General features: G+C 36.4%; 1 protein-coding gene across 1 annotated transcript in view; it reads left to right on the forward strand.

The window, feature by feature from the left end:
- UBE2D1 (ubiquitin conjugating enzyme E2 D1) overlaps nt 1–20,990 on the forward strand; it is a 48,619-nt gene extending 27,629 nt beyond the window's left edge. The window contains exons 2-7 of the mRNA XM_042783327.1: nt 11,907–11,970; nt 12,064–12,095; nt 14,658–14,735; nt 16,266–16,371; nt 20,102–20,195; nt 20,945–20,990. Of these exons, the coding sequence (XP_042639261.1) occupies nt 11,907–11,970; nt 12,064–12,095; nt 14,658–14,735; nt 16,266–16,371; nt 20,102–20,195; nt 20,945–20,990 (420 nt within the window). The remainder of the gene's footprint in view (nt 1–11,906; nt 11,971–12,063; nt 12,096–14,657; nt 14,736–16,265; nt 16,372–20,101; nt 20,196–20,944) is intronic.
- The last annotated feature ends 1,321 nt before the right edge of the window (nt 20,991–22,311 follow it).

Here is a 22,311-nt window from a genome sequence, read left to right on the forward strand (position 1 = left end):
GCCTGCTATGTTGCTTACTGATCTTGGGTTCCTCAGCCCCTGTAGTTATTTGAGTCAGAAAAAGCCTCCAACTTGACATTTGAGTTGGGATTTGCCAGCCTCTATATCTGCCTGTGTCATTCCATGAGATAATTTTTTTTTTTTTTTTTAATCTCTCTCTGTGCTGCACTGTTTTTGTTTCTCAAGAGAACCCAGCCTAAGATGATTTCCTTTATGAAACTATCTATGCACAGCTTCAGGAGATACCACTCTCATTTTAGTCTGTGAATGGCACCCATTGGAATTGGCATTTGTGGCAATATGCAGCAGACCTAATGCTACTTATAAAAACTGGCAAATAAAAATAGCATTAACTTTTTCTATGCCTCCTGAAATCCACTTTTTAACAAATAAGTGTTATTTATATTCAAATACAGTACTGATATGTGCCACAGGCTTAGGGGGGTGGAATAGAAAGTCTGAAGCAATGTGATTTTCAGGATTTACCAGATCTTAAACGTTCCTTTTTAATGTTTTGTATATCAGTGCTTATTTTTTTATTTAGAAGGTAGTTTGTATCAGTCAAATTATTTTATGCCACTTCCTTACTAGATCATTCTTCTGTCCAAGGAGAAACTTTCTACAAAAATAATATTTCTCTTAAAAAAATTAATAAATAAATTTATCTAGGACTCCCTAGAGTGTTTAAACTTATATGAACATATTCAGAAGTTGATATTTGAGGCTCGTAGCCACTCTCAATATGTATTTTTTTTTTCTTTTTTGTTTTAGTGATGAAAAGAGATTTTTATTTGGCACATGCAGCAAAGGAAAACAAAGGTGGGAAATGGATAGACATGTCATCAACACAAATGTCTACCAAGTCCTACGTGTATTTTCTTGTATACAGACTATTGCAGCTACTTTTAAGCTTCTAAGAATCCAGAGGATCTTTTATATACCTTTTTTTTTTTCCTCAACTTTTTTTGTGATTTGGGTGAAACTTTACAGAGCACATTGGTTTTCCTTTTAGCACTTTATACATGTTTTGTTCTGTGGCATTAATTACAGTCCCTGCAATGGAACAGCTCTCTTCCCATTCCTCCCTGTGATTACCTCTTCGCTGTGTCCTTCTTTCCAATGCATTCCTGCCTTCGTAGTTTTCTCCCTTCACAGATGCTGCCCTTCTGATCTCCCATGGTTGATTATTCTGTGGAGTGAATCTCCCTGGTGTAATTGTTCACCTTATAGGCCTGTTTGGCTGAGAGTTCAGCCATGAGAGTGAATCCAATTCCGGGCCCAAAGGATGACTAGGGACCATCATCTCAGGGGTTTCACCAGTCTCTATCTGACCAGTAATCAAGGTCCCTTTTTTTTTTTTTTATGATTTTGAGTTTTTTCCCTCATTTTTCTGTCATTCTATCCAGGATCTCCAATGTTGATCCCATTTTGAGTGGTTGGCGCTGGTAGCCAGGCACCATCTAGTTCTTCTGGTCTCAGGATCATATAGGCTGAGATTCCCATGGTCCACTAGTCCATGGGACAATTGGACTAATTGTTTCCATGCATCTTTAATACTTCTCATTCTTCTTTGCTCTGGACGAAGAGAGACCAATAGTTGCATCTTAGATGGCCACTCACATGCTATGAGGACCCTAGCTGCTACTTAACCATAGTAGGATATGGAACGATATTTTTGTGTAGAGTGTTAAGCCAGTTGGGCTTCATGCCCTCCCCCTGCTCCCGTCACCATGGTCCCAAATCTTTCCTATACCTTTTAAACTACAACTTAAGAAGATACTTTTTTTTCACAAATGAGTAAGTTGTTCTTGAATTCCATTCTCCAGTTTAATCATTAACATGTGTGCTTGACTAGTGACTTGAGCATTTTTATTAGCATCATAGGCTCATACCATTACATTAAATCTTTAAAACTTTGAGAGGGTGGAGTTGAAAGGAGAGTGTAAAATCAGAATCCTGATGCCTGTTAGAAAGAATGTGGAAGTACTTAATAAATGTCTGCTATAATTAGTCCAGCTGGTTAAATTAAGCATGGGATGAACTAAAAAAAAAACAACAAAAAAAAACAACCTCTGTCCATGTCACAGAGAGCAGCCCTGTTATGGGCAACACTGTCACCAAGAGTTGTCAGTGCATAGAAGACTACTTATTTTGAGACTGGGTTGGCTCAGCACAAACCCATTAACTCCTCTTAAAGCAACGCAAAGTTGTGTCCTAAAACTAGGTCAGTACCATCCTAAATAAACAATAAGGAGTGAATATTTAGAGTTTTGAGGTCTTTTAAACTAGAAAAACCAAACCAAATACTTCCAACAGGAACTTTGTGTGTGCCTTTGGACACAGTACCTTGCATTCTATAAATTGAAAATAGTTGTGGCAATGGCATTTGTTTTTAATATTTTATTGATTAATACTATTTTGAGATTCAGTTTTAAGTGTCATAATATGTTGTTCAAAAGATCATTCCAGTGGTTTTTTTTTTTTTTCCATTTTGTAACTTTGATAATCAGCTGTTAGTTTTTATCCACATTGGCTGTAGGTTTTTGAAAGTGGTGACAGGTACATAGAAACCAGTGTATAGAGATAGTTTAGAGATTCTTCATCCTTTTTTATGTTTTCTGGACAACCACACACAAATACGGGTTGGGACACTCCTTAGTCCTTTGGCCAGCTTTGTTGAGCCCGATGTTAATGTGCAGATCTGGCATTGCTGTTACTTTCGTGGCAAGTTTCCCGACCTCCTTGAGTACGAGAGGGGCATGCTTCTTTAAGTCCATTCCATGGATGTGCTTGTGGCTGTTGATGATGTCGCTCTCTAATCACCACTTCTTGATAGCAGAATTGGCCTTCTTCTGGCCATCCTTCTTTGCAGGAGCCATTGTGTGGGGACACAGTTGGAAAGGACTGCCCCAGTGTTTTTAAGTGACTCAAACTATTCTCTCTGAACACCTGTTACTATGATAATCTTTTTATTGTATGTATTCAGTGTTGTTGTTGTTGTTATGTGCCATGGAGTTGGACCTGACTCATAGCAACCCCTCCTTGGGTTTCTGAGGCAGTATCACTACGGAAGTAGATTGCCCAACCTTCCTTCCGAGGAGTGGCTGGTGGGTTTGAACCACCAGCTTTCTGGTTAGCAGTCAAGTGCCTTAGGCACTACACTGCCAGAGCTCTATGTATTCAATGTATCTACATAAAGAAATAATTGATTTTGATTCCATTGCCAAATCTAATAATTTGCATTCCAAAAGACAGATTTAAGATAAATTTTGTGGTTATATTTAGCTTTTGCTGATCATGTTATTCCTTAAATTTTGTTGCTTGTCTCAAATAATACCAAATGCCTTCTGTGAAAAGCAATACGTGAATGAAATGCATAAAAGCCCTACTATCAAAAAGCATATTCTGGTAGATCAGGAAAATCCCAAACCAAACCCATTGCCACTGAGTCAATTCTGACACATAGCAACCCCTGCTGTATTTCCCAGGCTCTGAGTCTTCATGGAAGTAGATCACCTCATCTTCCTCCTGAGGAGCAGCTATTGGGTTTGAACTGCTGACCTTCTGGTTAGCAGCCAAATGCCTTACCCACTGTGCCACCAGAGCTCCTTAGAACAGGAAGAGGGAACAAATTAGCATTTATTAACACGTGCAGCTACCACCTGTTTGTCACTGGAGGCTTGTATGTTGCCATGATGCTGAACAGGTTTCAGTGGAGCTTCTAGGCTAAGACTGGAAAGAAAAGCCTGGTGATCTGTTTCAAAATATTAGCCAGTGAAAACCCTGTGAAGCACAGTGGTCCAGTCAGTAACCCATCATGGGGATGGCACAGGAACAGTCACTGTTTGTTCCATTTTGCATGGGGCCACTATGAGTCAGGGACCAACTTCAAGGCAGCTGACAACAACATGCTAGTCACTTTGTTTATTTATTCATTTATTTTTAAATTCTCAGTACACTTCTGCGAGGTAGGCAGTCATGGCCATTTAAATGGGGTGCTTCTGGTCTGAGAGAAGTTAATTGCCCCAAATGTCCAGGTATTAAGAGTCAATAGCAAGGCCAGTTTTGACCTAGGTCTAGCTCTGAAACTCATGTTTTTGAAAGGAGCCCTGGAGAAGAGGGTCTTTTCTTAAAAAGGAAGGGATAGTAAAATTTGGGCATGGGGAAAATTATGAAGGTCAGAGAGCTTAGTTCTATACAGGGGACATCCAAGCAGTCAGGCTAGAGCAGCAGTGGTTTTCAAACTCTTTGTCCTCAGTACAACTTTATAATTTATTTATTACCAAAGACTCCAAAAAGCTATTGTTAGTGTGAATTACATCTATTAATAGCAACCATGGTAGAAATTCAAAGGCGTTCTGGTGGTGTAGTGCCTAAGGCATTTGACTGCTAACCAGAAGTTTGGTGGTTCAAACCCACCAGCACCTCCACAGAAGGAAGATGGGGCAATCAACTTATGTAAAGATTTACCCCCTCACAAACCCATTGGGAGTTGCTTTGAGTCAGAATCGACTGTGATAAACCCATTACACGTTAACAGAAATAATGTATTTTTTGAGAAAAGCCTATATTTGCCAACACACAAAAGAAGAGTGGCATGGTTTTACATTTTTCAATCTTTTTATTGTCAGGTTTATAGATGACAACTGGATTCTCACATCTGCTTATGCCTTCAATCTGTTACAATATCACATGTCATTAGGCCTTTGGAAAATTCTGCTGTATATTCATGAGACATTCAAAATAAGAATGGCAAATAAAATCTCAGTGTTATTATGATATTAATTTTGATCTCACAGCCTTCCTGCTTGTGTTTTGGCAAACCCTAGGGGTTCTTTGGAGAACCACAGGGTGAGTTTGTAACGAGGAACCCAATTGAAAGTGCAGAGTTTAGACTAGAAGAACTAGATGGTGCCCGGCTACCACTGTCAACCACTTGGAGGGGGATCTATGTAGGACATCCTGGATAGAGTAGGAGAACAATGTGGAACAAAACTCAAAATCATTAAAAAAGAAAAGGGAAAGCTGGTCTGATAGAGCCTGATGGAACCCCTGAGACTATGGCCCCTAGCTGCCCTTAAGGTCTGGAATTGAACCCACTCCCATGGCTTCCAGCCAAACGAAAGACAGGCATATAAGCTGAACATTTACATTAGGTAGATACACTCCTTGGAGAGGTCAATCATGGGAGAATAGAAGGGCCGTGTATGCACAGGGAGACAGTTTGGGGTGGGGGCAGGAGTACATGGGAGGGAAGAACACAGGGAAGAGGAGGTAAGTATGGTGAGGAATTAGGAGGGGAGCTGTTGCATTGTGGGAAATTTCAGTCAATGTCATGAGACAAAGTGTATGTGAGCTGCTGTCTAGAAAGTTAATTTGCTCTGTAAACTTTCACCCAAATCACAATGAAAATTAAAAAAAAAAAAAAAAAGTGTAGCGTTTGGACTAGCTAATGGAAAGACCTTCATTGATTAAGTTTGGTTTGGGCAATCCTACTTCCGTAGTGATACTGCCTCGGAAACCCAAGGAGGGGTCGCTACGAGTCGGGGCCGACTCGACGGCACATAACAACAACAATAATGGAAAGACCTTCATTGATTAAGTTTGGTTTTAATAAGCAATGAGGGGCCAGTGAAATTTTCTAAGCAGAGGAACGAAGTTAAACAGAGCTGTGTTTTTAGAAGATTCTTATAGAAGTAATATGTATTAGTAAGCAATTATAATTGAACTCTAATTGATATAGGGGTTACTGTGGTAAGCAATGTTATATTAAGGTAAAATATATGGTGTTCTACATCTGACTATATATGAAGGACAAGAGAAAGAGTTGAAACAATGCTGAGATTGCATTTTTCACTCAAACTATATTATGTTTACTCAACATCCTTCCGCATCAGTGTATGCAGTTGGCTCCATATCTGCAGATTCCACCAACCGCTGATGGAAAATATTGGGGAGGGTGGAAGCAACTGAGTGGTCAAAGCAATCACTCAGAGGCTAAGAGAAAGTGTCAAGTGCTATTTACATAGCATTTACATTAGATGAAGTATTGTAAGTAATCTAGAGGTGATTTAAAGTATATGGGAGAATGTGCATAGGTTATATGCAAGTACTATACCATTTATATCAGGGACTTGAGCATGCGCAGATTTTGGAACCAGTCCCCTGTGGGTACCAAGGGATGACTTTGCAGATTTATCTTATTATTATTAATGGCTACACAGTGTTTTACAATATGGATATATCACTTCATGAAACCGTTCCCTTATTGATGGGCCTTCAGGTTATTCTCAGTTTTTCATAGTTAAACACTGCCTATATGTTATACTATACTGACTATATCATCTTATATGCTACACTGACTATATATCATCTTTAGTTACCAGGACAATTATTTCTGTGAAGTGAAATTGCTTGATCAGAGACGATACATTTTGCACTTTTACAGTTAATTGCCACATTGCCCTGTAAAAGGTTTTATCAACCTCCCTCCAGCAGTGAGTGACATGCCTATTTCCCACTAAAGCCGTGGATGGAAGTATTCTAATAGTTCAACAGTGGTTTAGTCTGGGTAATGGTTTCATGGTTTCATGGGTGTTTGATTACTTATATGTTGTTCTATATATATCTTTTCCTACAAAGTACTGTTTTGTTTGTGTTGCTTTTATAACACATACACACGCACTACTTAATAATAATAAAAGAGTGTTTTAAATGCTTTGTCTTTGAGACCTTTTACTTTTAACTCAGCATGGTATACAAGCATGGCCATGAACAGTCTGGGCAAAAGGCCCTATGGGTGTGAAACAGTTACTGGGAGAACCTCTGGAGTGCCTCCCAAATTTCAGGGTAGTGGTGGGAAGGAAGCAGGAGTATGAGGTTATAAATTAGAGAAGTCTCCATTAGGAGTGAGGAAGGTGGAATTAAGATGTGGCTGTTATGAAAATCCTGTAATCTTGAGTGTTGTGTTGATTCTTAATGGATGGGAGATGAGGAGTCTTAGCATATTCTTCTGGAATAACATGAGAATCACTAAATTATTTTTAATATTCCATATGTGGCCATGATGCTAGAAGTAGATAAATAGAATGCCAGTTATAGTAGAATTAAAGCATAAAGTAGATAACTAGGAAATTTCAGAAAAACTTGGAATATAAGCTAAATAAAAGGGGCAATTTAATGAATATTTAAAAAAAGCCAAACTGACTACCATCGAATTGATTCCGACTCATAGCGACCCCCATTGGGTTTCCAGGGTGGTGAATCTTTATGGAAGTAGATTTCCCCATCTTCTTTCCATGGAGTGGCTGGTGGGTTTGGATCACCAACCTTCTGGATAGCAGTCAGATACCGTAGGCACTCATCAGAGTGTCTTAACCTAAAAGTGCACAGACTACTGAGTAGACTAAGAAACAAAAAGAGAGGATTTTTGTTTGGTTGGTTGTAGTTTTTGTTTGGGTTATATCTTTACCTCATTAGCACATCCCAAACTTTTCTATAATTTGTCATTTTACTTTTTCTTTTCAAATTTAATAACTATATATCTGTCTGTTGTGCCTTCTGTTAGTCATTCTGTCTGCACATATGCACCGTAGCTTCAGTTACATTATTTTCAAACAATGTAACAGCATATTTTCAGATGCTTGCTTTGACAAAGAGGTAAAATGTTAGAAATCTAGATCTTTCTAAAAACTCTAGGATATCTAAGTGTCCTCACCAAATATTAGAAATTGTTTGTAGTAATGAATGACTGATGCTTGATGTACTGTCAGACGCCTCTTTTCCTGTAATGAGTGGGTTTTAAGTAGACACCCTAAGAACCTGGCCTTTGTGGGAATTCATTTGTTGGATTTCATCTTCCTTTGCCCTACTCTTCCTAGCAGAGGAGGTAGAATCAGGGCATAAGATAAGAAGAAGATAACCTTTGTTTTTATGTTTTTTAAAGGAATTTGAAGTTTAGCCTGCCATTTGAAATTTGAACATGTTTCAGGGCTCTCACAAGTAAAATACAAATTCTTTCTTGTTAACAAATTAATTTTTATATATTTATGTATATCAAACAAACCAACAAACCAGTTGCTGTCGAATTGTTTCCAACTCATAGTGATCCTTTGTGACAGAATAGAACTGCCTAAGAGGGTGTTCTCTTTATTGAAGCAGACTGCCACATCTTTCTCCCGCCCAGTGGCTGGTGGGTTTGAACCACTGATTTTTTTCCGTTGGGAGCCGAGCACTTTAACCACTGTGCCACCAGGGTTCCAGTATTTGTGTATATGTATAATTTATTCACCTTCTTATTGTCTTTATGCAGAATATATACATCATGCAGATCATTACGTTTTTTTTTTTTTTTTAAACCATAATTAGAGACTGTCATTTTCTGATCAAGTAGTTTTCTAGCTAGAGGAGCTCTGGTGACATAGTGGTTAAAGCATTTGGCTGCTAACAAAAGGTCGGCAGTTCGAATCCACCAGTTGTTCCGTGGGAGAAAGATGAGGCAGTCTGCTTCCATAAAGATCTAGACTTAGAGACCCTGTGGGGCAGTTTGACTCTGTCCTGTAGGGTTACTATGAGTTGGAATCAACTTGGTGGTATTGAGAGTTTTCTTGTTAAAATAAGGGCAATGAAATCCCATTTACACTAATGTTTAGAAAATTCGACATGATGCTTATTTTCAGAAGCAATCTCTTAGAAGCCTAAATTAAAAAAAACTGAAATAAGTCACCAAACCAAAAACCAAACTCTGCCATCGAGTCGATTCTGACTTATAGACACCCCCAATGGGTTTCCAGGGCTGTAAATCTTTACGGAAGCAGACTACCTCATCTTTCTTCTGTGGAGCAGCTGGTGGGTTTGAACCACTGACCTTTTGGTTAGCAGCCCAATGTCTTAACCACGACACTATTGTTGTTGTTATGTGCCGTGGAGTTTCTCTGACTCATAGTGACCCCTCCTTTGGTTTCTGAGATGGTATCTTTACGGAAGTAGATTGCCCAATCTTCCTTCCGAGGAGTGGTTGGTGGGTTCGAACCTCCAACTTTCTGGTTAGCAGTCAAGTGCCTTAGGCACTACGCCACTGGAGCTGCCACTGGAGCTCCTTAAAATAAGGCGCAGTCATTCTGAAATGAGGCCATGACTTGGTAGCTGCTCCTCCCCAATCTTTTGAGCTATTTAGAGAATTGAATTCTACTATTCTTCTATTAGATAACTGGGTGATTGTTATCAATTCGATATTTATTTTTGGAATGCTTACTATGTGCCAGAGATTGTACTGGACACTTTTCATATATCATTTCACTAGATCATAATGGAAACTGTGAGTGAAGGTAGTAAAGCTATTTTGCCTGAACAAAATTGAGGTTTGGGGAAGAAAAAAAGAAAAGACTTGCCCAAAATCATGTGGCAATTGAGTGGTGGTACCCAGACTTAAACTTCAAAGCTTTATTTCTAACTACTCTAACAAAGCCAAAGACTAAAATCCTCCTCTTTATCTCTAAACTATACACGGACTACAGAAAGATGCAGGTAGGTCTGTCAGTAAAGTCTCATTAGAAAGAGAAGCACAGCACCATCTATTAAAAACAAAGATAGCACACCAAAAAAAAAAATTTAAAAAACCCTAGCAACAAAAATCAAAACACCGATGTATACAGAAGAACCTTGGGCCTGGGGGAAGGAGACCTGAGTTTGCATTTGGCTTGATTACTTAGCTAATATATCACTTCCTTAGGAAAGTCTTTCCCTAACCACCTGCCTTATTTGTCTATTAGAGGACTTATCCCATTGCTAAAGTTACCATATTGCAGTGAATTTAGGGTGCACATCTTTTCACATACTAACATTTCTAAAAATCTGGAGATGCCTTATCACGAATGATACCTTAAAATTAAATGTTAGTTAAAAAAATTAGTTATACATAAAATAAAGATGGCAGTTATAGTTGATGATGTCTCAGCTTCAATGAAATGTAGTATTTGTTTACATGTATTCCCATGAAAATGTTTATATCATTCCTGTCATTTTAAATACCCACTATGTACAGCAACTTTCAGATTTTTAGCCTAGACCTTTTTTCAACTCCAGACATACATGTTGAACTCAATTTTTCCATGATATCAAAGGGATTACAAATTCAATATGTCTATTCTCTAAATCCTTTGTTCTCAATCCTCAATATGGCATCTACATTTGTACTTTTGCCGAAGCTAAAAAGCCAGTCATTGGACTGCTTGGGTTTGAATCCTACTTCCAAACTTAACTAGTTTTATGAACATACAGTGAAGCAAGGTTGTCACCTTCATTCTTAATCTGTAAAATGAGAACATAATAACACCTCTGAGAACTGTAAGGAAGATTAAAATACAAGTAAAGTTTAGATGCCACTAATCTTCATCATGGATACTTGTGGTCTCTGTCCTTCATTCTGCATATGTAGTTCATCACCAAATACTGCGGTAGAACCTTCAAAATACTTCAAACCCATATACTTTCTTTTTTGTCACTTGTCTAGTCAAAGCTCCCATTTCTCTTGCCTGTACTAACTAATCTTGTAGCTTCTCTTCTTTCTCCTCTATAATTAGTATATTAGTTATAATACATACACCAGTCAGGGTGATCTTTTAAATTAGTTCACTACCACTTCTTAAAACCCCTCTCAGTGCACTTAGTTTAAAGCCCCACATCCTTACCATGGTGTGTATTATTCTCTGTTGTCTGCTTGGCCTGTGCCTGCCTTTCTAAACTTACCTTATACTGGTCTACCTCATAGTTCTCCTGTCACTCGTTTCCCTAAAACTAACTCCCACTCATTTTTAAACTTTGATCTTAAATATCACTTCCTCAGAGATACTCTTTGATATTCTAATCTAAATTTGGTTCCTCAAGTATTGCCCCTTATCCTGAATTTGTACCTTTCATATTTGGAGGTAATCAGTTCCTTCCAAACTGAGGCTGAGAAAGTTAATTTTCCCAAGGTCATAGTGCTATGGTAGAATTGGAATTTCCAACTCAGAACTGGCCAACTCTAAACTATGTGTCCTTTCCAAGATTCCTTGAAGGCAGGGAAGAGCATTGAATCAATTTTCTAGATTTCAAAACATGGCTTTGCTGTTCTCCTTCTTGCTTTCTACCTAACCTTCAGGTTGTTGCTTAGATATCATCTCTCTGTGAGCTTTTCACTCTCCCTCTTTAGATTATAAATCTATCGGAAATATCAAAACCAAACCAAACTCAGTGCCATTGAGTCAGATTGTTGTTGTTGTTGTTGTTATTTACCGTTGAGTCGCCCCGACTCATAGCGACCCCTCCTTGGGTTTCCGAGGCAATATCACTACGGAAGTAGGATTGCCCAACCTTCTTTCCGAGGAGTGGCTGGTGGGTTTGAACCACCAGCCTTCTGGTTAGCAGTCAAGTGCCTTAGGCACTATGCTACCAGAGCTCCTATTGAGTCGGATGTTGTTGTTGTTGTTGTTGTTGTTATGTGCCGTCGAGTCGGCCCCGACTCATAGCGACCCCTCCTTGGGTTTCCGAGGCAGTATCACTACGGAAGTAGGATTGCCCTACCTTCCTTCCGAGCATAGGACCTGTTTATTAAATTTTATTTATACACTTACGTAAATTACCTTGCATACAGTAGATACTCATTAAATATCTTTGTTTTAGGGATGTTAAAGAAAAACAATATGTTAATCCATTTAATGTTTTCAGTTGTTGGAGCTGTCCATTAATAAGGAATTTAACACTTTATTCCATTCTCTTTGACTAGTCAGTAACACAGTAAATTTTATGTTTTCATATTTTGAACAGAATTGTCTAAAATGTTAAAGTAAATAATTTGTATCTTATTGAATTATTGTGGTTGTTTCACTGGAAAAAGAATTAACCTTCAGTATTTTGCTTTGCTTCAGGAATTAAGTGATTTGCAACGTGATCCACCTGCTCACTGTTCAGCTGGACCTGTGGGAGATGACTGTAAGCTTTGCCCTATTGCTGGGATTTTGCTACCATTAATTATATAGGTTTGAACATTTGTTAATGACTCCAAAACTCCTTTGTTTGTTTCAGTGTTCCACTGGCAAGCAACTATTATGGGGCCTGTAAGTATGATTCATATATATGAAATTAATCCCCTCAGCCGTCATTCTTGCCATTTCACATTCAGTCAGATGTTTGTGGCAGAGGTTGAATTTCTTGTACTGTGAATCCTCAGAAAGCAAAATATGATCAAGGATTTGTGATGACTTTCTAGAACATCAGTGGCAAATATTTGCTATGATTACAATGATGTTTTCCTTTGCCAACTCCTTGATCATTGTACATAGTAATTTTGCAACCAAACTGTATGTTTGCTTAATCTTTTTTGTTTTTAATATGTACACACAAAGTCAGTTGTTCAGATCTAAGCACAATCATTCTCATATCGATAGATTTAGCGGGTATAAATAAGTGTAATTAATGCACAAATACAATTAATGCTCTGTACAATGCACAAGTTTGCATTGTTAAGCTATTGTTCCTGTTTGAGAGAGAGAACTAATAAAATATTGCACTGGGTCTATCTTTGCCAACTCATGAGTTTGTTGCTTTTAATTCTGTTACATGTCCTGAACTCAAAATACCTGCTGTTTTGTGACTCACTCTTCTTAATACTTGTCATTCTTTGTTAAGGTTGTTTCTTTGTATACCTGAGAGGCAGTTATAACTTGGAAACAGGCTTTCCTTTGCCAGTAAAAATAATATGATCACTTAAGAATGGGCATTGACAGCTCAAATCTACGTTCTGGATTAGAGTATGTCTTAGTTTCCTAAAGCTGTCATAACAAAATACCACAAAGGAGGTGGCTTCAAAGAACAGAAATTTATATTCTCACAGTTAAGGAGGTTAGATCTGTGAAATCAAGATGTAGCTCTAGGAGGCAGTCTTGCCTATTTCACCTTCTAGGAGCTGCTAGCAATCCTTGGCATTCCTGGGCTTGTAGATGCATCTGTCTCCATTCTCTGCCTTCCCTGTGTCTGTCTCCGTGTTGGTTCTGCTGTTTTTATAACCCAGAAGTGATTAGGTTTAGGACCTACCCTATTATGGTATGAACTCATTAACACAACAAAAGAAAACCCCTATTTCCAAACAGGATCATACGTATAGATACGGGGTTTAGGATTGCAATGCTTATTTTGAGGGGGGGCATAATTCAACACATAGCAGAGTCCATTAATAACATGCCCATGAACATCACTGTCTCCTCTCTCCCCTGAAAGAGCTTTGTCTAGTAGGCCATAAAGTTTTTAATCATATTGCTGTGTGTTAATCTTAAAAAAAAAAAAAAAAAGAATGAAATAATAATGAGTTCTCAGAGTAGGACTCATAGGCACGTGTCTCAAATTACTAAATTACACTATTTGGTTTATTTAAATAACAACTTAATAAGAATCTGGTTATTTATGTTTGTTTTTCATTGCTTACCAAGAACCTTCCAAATATTATCATTTTAAGGCCCATCCGTATCATTTGAATTCTGGCCTTTCAGAAATATTTCTTAGATATATCACATGTAGCAAATGATTACAATTACGTTGCTCACACTCTTCCTGTTAATGATGTAAACATGCTGCTTTATTGTACTGTATGGTATCATTTGATATCAAAGGTACTCGATCAACATTGTCATTTCAATTTGTTCCCATTGTTTACATTCCTTAGAATTTTTGATGAACTAGGTTTAAACAATAATATATAGGAAGAGTATGCAGAAACTTGAGGAAATAATAATAGTCTTGCTGTTATTACCTACCTGTTAATATAACACAATATATTTGATTTAATATGAAGAATTTAAAATAAAATTCTACAGATGTTCTGGTACCCTTTTGCTTTTCTTTTTAATTTTTTTCTTCTTGTGATATTATGTTTTCTAATTGCCATAAAAATGTATGGCCAAATTTAAATTCCTTTGCAAAATTGATGCCAAATTTGATACTTCTATGAAGATTAAATTTTAGTTAGCTTTGTTTTGGCCTTTTTTGCTTTTCATTGAATATGGATATAAAGTACTATTAGTATTTTGAATGATGCACCAAGATAATAGAATTTGGAATGAGAAGAGATGTTGAGTCATAAATTAATTGTAGAATGTTTTCTTTGTTACTTTATAAACTGTTACTAAATGAAGATTTCAGGTCTAAATTACATAAGTATCACTTTGCCTTTTCTTTTCATAACTTGGTGTCTAGTTCATTTCTATCTTTGCCTCTTAAATGACCATTAAAATTTAGGTTTATAAATAAGGAGATAAATACTAGCCCTAACCCTTTTTTTTATACAGATTACTATTGCAGAAAATTACTTTTACTCACAGCAGTCTTGTGTATGTTCTGATCATAAAAAATTTATACTCATAAACAGATTTGTTTTGGCAAATCACACCACTGTGTGTGTCTTATTTTTGTTTTGTTTTAAACTCTTATGATGTCGACGTAATTATTTGGAAAATCCTCCTTCACACCTGCAGAGAGAAGGAAATCTGTTTTCAAGGTAACTGATTTGAACTTATGGCAAAAAGAAGGCATTTTTATCAAATGGATAATTCTTTGGGAAAAGTCATTTTAAGCTACTAAATAGATAGAGTAAACCCAACACTGATGTGAATGTTTTGTAATTTCAGCCTGATAGCGCATACCAAGGTGGAGTCTTCTTTCTCACCGTACACTTTCCAACAGACTATCCTTTTAAACCACCAAAGGTATTTTTATTTTTATTTCTGATGTTACTGCCAGATCAGGGATTTTTACTCTCTATCTAGAGATGTTTTCATGATTTTAAAGATTGGGAGGTGAATCTAAAACAGGCTTTCTGGAACAGTCATGGCTCAGTGGTAAAAATCTTGTGTTCTGTGCAGAAGACCCAGCCAGGTTCCATTCCTGGCTCTTGCACCTGAGCACAGCCACCACCAGTCCGTCTCAGCAGATCTCTCAGACTAAGACAGACTAGGAACAAAGTCCAGGAGCTCTGGTAGCATAGTGCCTAAGGCACTTGACTACTAACCAGAAGGCTGGCAGTTCAAACCCACCAGCCACTCCTCGGAAGGAAGGTTGGGCATTCCTACTTCCGTAGTGATCCTTGCTCGGAAACCCAATGAGGGGTCGCTATGAGTCAGGGCCAACTCGATGGCAAATAACAACAACAACAACAGGAACAAGGTCCTGGCAATCAACTTTGAAAAACCAGCCACTGAAAAGTCTGAGGCACAGTGGTCCGGTCTTATGCATGAGGTCATCATGAGTTAGGGGCCTACTTGATGGCAGCTAACAATAGTGTAAGCAAAGTAACAATAAAATAGATTTTCTTACTCAAGTAGCGTATTATGTCTAGAAAACAAAGGACAGTGTCCATTATGTTACACATTTTGTTCCTTTCCTTTCTTTCCCTCCTTATTAGATAATGTGTAGTTTGGGAAGTTTTTATGGTCAAGAATCTGACTTTTCCACTCAAAGGATGGTCTTTCCGAAGTTGATCATTTTTTTTTTAGTGTTTAACAAACATTTATTGAGCACCTACCATGTTCTATTACATTAAGGAATATAAAAGCAAATATGACATAGTCCTTTTATTTGATGTGTTGGAGGAGATAAAAATATTCTTACTAAATTTAATTTAGATTAGATGTAAAGAGGAAGCAGACAAATAATGGGGATATCAAGAAGGGAAATTTGTTTAAACAGATTCTGTTAGTCAGGAAATAATTATTTTTGATTTTTAAATACTTAATCAGCATTATTTATCTGAAATGATATGCTACAGCTCTTTTGGAAGATTAGACATGTTTGTAGATTTCTTAGGCTCGGTAACAAACTGAGGCCCCTCAACTTTCCCCTGAAAAACAGTTAGCACCCTGTTTTTAGATCCAAGTGTCACTTCCAGGTATCACTAATAATTAATTTAAGAAAAGGATTACTTTGAGACATGAAAGCCATGGTTAATTACTTCAGATGCTACTGTACCAGTCACACCAGCTATAGAGACTACTCATTACACTCTCTAAAGTACTTCTCAATTTCTTGGAGAGGAGCTAAAGGAAACTGACTTATTTGCTCTCACATTCCTAATAGCTAATATATGAAACACAAAGGAGAAGCTCATTCAATTTGGGTCAAAATACATTTCTCTTCTAAGATCATAGGAAGCTGAAGACATTTTTCCCCAAAGGAGATTGGTTTGATTTTCTCCATATTTCATGGATTGTCACTTTTTTGTTTGTTTGTTTTATGTACAGATTGCTTTCACAACAAAAATTTACCATCCAAACATAAACAGTAATGGAAGTATTTGTCTTGATATCCTGAGGTCACAATGGTCACCAGCTCTGACTGTATCAAAAGGTAATTTTATTTATCAATTTATAAGAGTTTATAACAGTTAGATAGAAAAAAAATGCAGCAGGAATTTTTTTTTTTTTTTAAATCTGTGTTTTCTCTTGTTTTGCTTTTGTAGCTCCTATATTACTCTTTGTCTCTTAGCAGTTAGCATTGGGGAATTGATGGGAAAAACTAAATCTTAATATTAGAAGAAATTTAAAATGTTAGTGCTAGAAATTTGTGAATAAGACCATTGACATTTTACCCCTTTAGTTTGGGCTTTATCTTTTAAAAAGGAGAGAAAGAATAAGAGACAAAAGGCAAAATAAAATTTTAGAACCAATTTTCCATTCACTAAATGAAGCTGTTAACATAATGAGTAAGGCTTTATATTTAGTTTGTTTCACCAAGAAGAAGAATGAGACTTGGCCAATAAAGTCAATTATCTTAAATGAAAGACCTATTTCCCACGCTAGTATAATGCCAGCACAGGTAGCATGTTAGGCTGGACTTCGAATACTCTGTACCATCACCATCATGACTGGCATGGTTCGTGCTGATTTTCACCTCTCATTGATGTAGAGCATCTGTTCTTTCCTCAGTTGACAGGCCATCTGAAGGCATTTCTGTTTCATTAGCTAAAAGTATTTGCTGTGCCAGAATTCTTTGTGTCTTGTTTCTCTCTAACAGAAGAGAGCCTGACATTTGGAAAATACTGTTTGCGTTATTGGGTTAGAAAATTCTGCCCCTGAAGTAACTTGGTAGCTATCCCTTTCTATACAATTCAAGAAAATTGTTTTCCTTGAAGGATTAATGGGATGAATCCACAATCATTTCTTTTTTCCTTTGTAATGAAATACTGCCTGAATATCTAGCATGCTTTTTTCTTTTTTAATTTTTATTGTGATTTGGGTGAAAGTTTACGGAGCAAATTCATCTTCTATACAGCAGTTCACAAACACTTTGTCTCATGGCATTGATTGCAATCTCCCACAATGCAACAGCTCTCCTCCTTCTTCCTCCCCATAGCCATCTCTTCCTGTGTCCTTCCTTCCCATGCATTCCTGCCCCCTGAGCTGTCTCCCTGTGCATACACTGCCCTTCTGTTCTCCCATGATTGATCTCTCCAGGGAGTCTATCTGCCTAATGTAAATGTTCAGCTCATATGCCTGTCTTTTGTTTGGCTGGAAGCCACAGAAATCGATTCAATTCCAGACCTGAAGGGCAGCTAGTCTCAGGGGTTCCACCAGGCTCTGTCAGACCAGCAGACCTGTTTTTTTTTTTTTTTAAATGATTCTGAGGTTTGTTCCATATTGTTCTCCTACTCTATCCAGGATCTCCTACAAAGAACCCCCTCCGAGTGATAGCCGGGCACCATCTAGTTCTTCTGGTCTCATACCATATAGACTGAGGATTGCATGGTGTACCAGTCCCTTGGACTAATTGTTTCCATGCGTCTTTGGTTTTCTTTATTCTTCTTTGAGATATAACATGCTTTTAAAAGTGGTAAGATCTATAGGAGCAGGGTCTACTGCCATAATTATTTTAAATATTAGATTAGTAATAGGCCTGTGGGTCAGTCATTTATGAATGGTAGTCTTTCTGACCTGCAACATTTATCAGAAATGTTCATGTGAATTCCTGGTTGGGTTTTGTTCATAGCTCATGGATTGTCACTTTTTTTGTTTGTTTGTGTTTTAAATCTTCATATAGTATGACTCTTGTGCACTAGCTATAAGAGTGAGTCTGTGTCAAAGTGTTATTCAAATGAATATACTCTTTACTGGAATTGTGTCATGAAATGCAAGCCATTTGGCATGATCAGCTTAGTACTTACACATAAAAAAAAATGGCATTCTGCCAGTTACTGAATAGCACTTATCTTGTCTTCTGATATTGGTAGCTTTTTATAGAGAATAATTAGTATTGCTGACTTCTGGAAACTTTGTCCTTTTAGAATTTTAATAGCAATCTCCTCATATGTAAAATGGAGATTTTAATGTACTACCACCTACGGTATCTCCATCACTGTGAAGGAGCCCTCATGGCACAGTGGTTAAAGTGCTCAACTGATAACCAAAAAGTCGATGGGTTCAAACCCAGTGGCCACTTCTAGGGAGGAAGATGTGGCAGTCTGCTTCTGTAAATATTTACAGCCTCAGAAACTCAATGAGGCAGTTCTGTTCTGTCTACAGGGTCGCTATGAGTCAGAGGGTTTCGTTTGGTTTTTGTTTAGGGTTACTGTGTGCTTGGCATATAGTAAGCACATAACCAAATGTTAACTTTTATTATCTTTTCCCTTATTTTAAAATACTCAATCTATGTATAATGGTGAAATCAGGGCATCTTAGTACTGTTTTCTTTATCTTTTAAAACACTTGGTCTGTGTATAATGGTGAAATCAGGGCAAATGGCTAATGGAGACAGGAGTGGAAGACAAGGGATTTCACTCTTGTTTATTTTATAATGCTGGCTCATACTTCATTCGTTTGCACATATTTCACTTTTCAATATTTCAAATGTCTTACTCTGCTTTCTGTCATCCCAGAAAACCTACCCTGTTGCTTTGATATTACAAGACATGAAGTTTCAGTAGACAGAAGGAAAGATAAGATGAATAAAATTTGTTTTTTCATTAGGCCTTAGCACACCCTTCCCTTGTCATTGCAGAGTCAACTGTGCTTTGTATATCCAGTTTTGAACTTGAAAGGGTAGGAAAAGGTATAGGAACATAGCAGAGAAGGGTGGAGATGGGAAATTGTTCCAAAGATCAGGTTTTTTTTAAAGTATACTTATTTTTATTAGTATTTTGACCTAATGAAACAAGAAACAACTATTTTTAAATTTTTTCATTTACATTTTAAATTATACAAGTTGCATAAAGATCGCTTATTGACATATACATGTGATACCAATAAAACATGGAAAAATAAAGGTTCATTGAACATATCTTACAAATCTTCCTTCTTTGCAGACAATCTGTAGCACTAAGCCATAGTAAAACAACATGACGTGAATGTAATGTGCAAAATATTTTGGACTATTAACTGTTACTTGGTTGCTTTATCTTGAATTGATTAGGTCATAGATTCTTGCATTAAATTAGAATAAAAAATAGCCAGTTTGGCATTGAATACAAAAGTACCTCCAAGAAATGTCTAAAATTAGGATGCCATTCTAAAATGTTTTTGGTCATGTACCATTTGGGGGATGTGAACATTATGTAAGAATATTTTTGTAGAGGACTCTTGAGTTTGAAGGTTAATAGCTGTCTTAGGTCCCTAAGTGGCACAGATAGTTTGTGCTGGACTGCTAACACAAGGGTAGGTGGTTGGAACCCCCCTAGTGGTAAGATGCAAGAAAAGGGCTGGAGATGTGCTTGCGTTGAGATTCCAGCCAAGAAAGTGCTATGAAGCAGTTCTGCTGTGTAACACGTGGGTCACATGAGTCAGTCAATCTGGCAGCTAACAGCAGCAGCAGCTACTTTGGAAATTCACAGTTTTTAAATTAATAGAAAGTTCAAACAGAATTAACTTAAAAAGGTATACATTCATAAAGATGGTAATTTTATAATTTTAAAAATTAAAAATATTTGCTGCTTACCAAAATTAGTGTATAATTTTAGTTAGTGTGGGAATTTTATTTTGTGTTTTCTTTATAAATTCAATATTTATATTCACTGAAATTGTTTTCACATGTATGTGTATAAAGGGAAAAGATGATTATCTAATTTGCTGTTCTCTTTTAAATCTAGTTTTATTATCCATATGTTCTCTACTTTGTGATCCTAATCCAGATGACCCCTTAGTACCAGATATTGCCCAAATCTATAAATCAGACAAAGAAAAGTAAGTGTTTACTTATGTTAGTTTCTGGTGGAGTGTATTTCTATGTAATTTATCAAAACATAAGAGTATTATCAATATATTTAAAGTACAGCTAACAATGCTTATCTTATATTAAGATTATCCTTTTCCTGTAGAATAAGCCTTTAAACTATTAATATATTTGCAGGAAACCTCGTGGTCTCCCATTTACTGTTTAATCCTTTGACTTGTGATAGTAACTGTTCTTTGTATAGTATTGCATGTTTTTTAATGGGGAAACACTATATATAATTCAAGATGGTAAATTAAAAATGAAAGAATTTAATCATTGGAAAGCATTGTATATTGTGTTCCTTATCGTCTCCTAGGAAAATAAGTTATCTCAAAGCTGCCTCCCCCCCAAAAAACTGATCTAATTGTCAAGGTGCTTCATCTTGCTGATACTGTAGTTTTGTTTTTGTCCAATTTGTATATAATGCCATTCAGAGTTGATTTTCGTGGATTTCTATTAGAATTTAGTTCTTTATTTTGTTGTTTCTATTTTAGGTAGGTTTTCATATAAGTTGTAGAGATATCTATAAAATCCCATCATTTTTAAAAAAATCCACTAGTTTTCTGTTTTATTTAGGTCTCATTGACTCAATAATTAATATATACAGGATTATTTCAATTGAGCATGAGAAAGTAGAATATGCAGTTTTATATAGACAGATGCTCCTGAAAGATGAAATTTGTATGTTTTTACTGTATTCCTTTTTGTATGCCTACAGATACAACAGACATGCAAGAGAATGGACTCAGAAATATGCAATGTAAAATTCAAAAATTTTTCATATATACTAGAGTACTGTAAAATCTAGGTTTTTTTCAATATTAGCAGTAAATTGAGCACTGTTTACTGTTTCAATGTACCATGAAACCCTTTAATTTCCACCCATTTTAAATGTGTTTCTGAAGCAAGACAAAACTTCCAGAAATACCCATAAGACTGTGATGAGAGCATTTATCATTTTGTATGCATTGAGAAAGACATTTATTATGGTTTTTAAGATACTTGGACATCTGCATCTTCGGCTTACAAGATCTACAATGCAGCTGAAAAGCAACCAAATTATTTTTTGCTGAAACTAGATGTTTTTACATGAGAAATACTGTATGTGTTGTCTAAAATGTTGTCAGTTTTATAAATGTCTTCAGAGTTCATTCTTTGTTAGCTCACTTTATAATTTGTATTTTTTTACTGTATAGATGAAATATATTCTATTTACCATGTGCGTCAACTCATTACTTTTTTCCTGTGAACAGTATTGAAGAAACCCAACAGATGATACTTAAATGAATTAACTGTCTGTCTCCTTTGTAGGGTATTCTGTAGATTGATCGAAGATTTCTTAAACCTGAAATGATCTTTACACTGTAATTCTCAGTATACTGATTATGGAGAAACACTTGTTTTGATTTTGTTATACTTGACTTTATTGCAATGTGAATTAATTGCACTGCTAAGTAGGAAGATGTGTAACTTTTATTTGTTGCTATTCACGTTTGAATTTTTTTCTGTATAGGCAATATTATATTGACACCTTTTACAGATCTTACTGTAGCTTTTTCCATATAAATAAAATGCTTTTTCTACTATTTGTCTGGGTTACTTATGAGAAAAAATTTTTTTAAATTTCTTTATAAGTAAGGATCAAAACTCTGTATTAAAATTTTGCATGAAAATTAATTCCAAATTGTGAGAATAAGACCTGTTGTATTTGGCATTAATCACCATTAATTATGTAAATTTTATTAATTTAGGTTTGTCTCGTTACTAAATTGTCAATGTGTAAGATCATATCCATTCATCTCTTGTCATAGTGGAGAATTTAGAGTAAGATGTGTTTTGCCTTGAATCACATCTAAAATAGATTTACTAAAATAAGGAAGTGATTGTAAGACAATTTCACACACACTGAAGAAAAGTCTTTCTTAACCTGAAGAACAGCTAGGTGAATTAGTTAAAATGCCCCTCTAGATGTCACTGACATGTTTGTTAATATTTTTAAAGCTAGAATTTCTAAAATCTAAAACTAATGCCATAATTTGAATGGGAGCATTCAGTTTTTACTATAGAAGTTACAAAGAAAATACT

Source organism: Orycteropus afer, unplaced genomic scaffold, assembly GCF_000298275.1.
Source record: "Orycteropus afer afer isolate SDZICR_OR568_19922 unplaced genomic scaffold, OryAfe1.0 scaffold00016, whole genome shotgun sequence".
NCBI lineage: Eukaryota > Metazoa > Chordata > Mammalia > Tubulidentata > Orycteropodidae > Orycteropus > Orycteropus afer.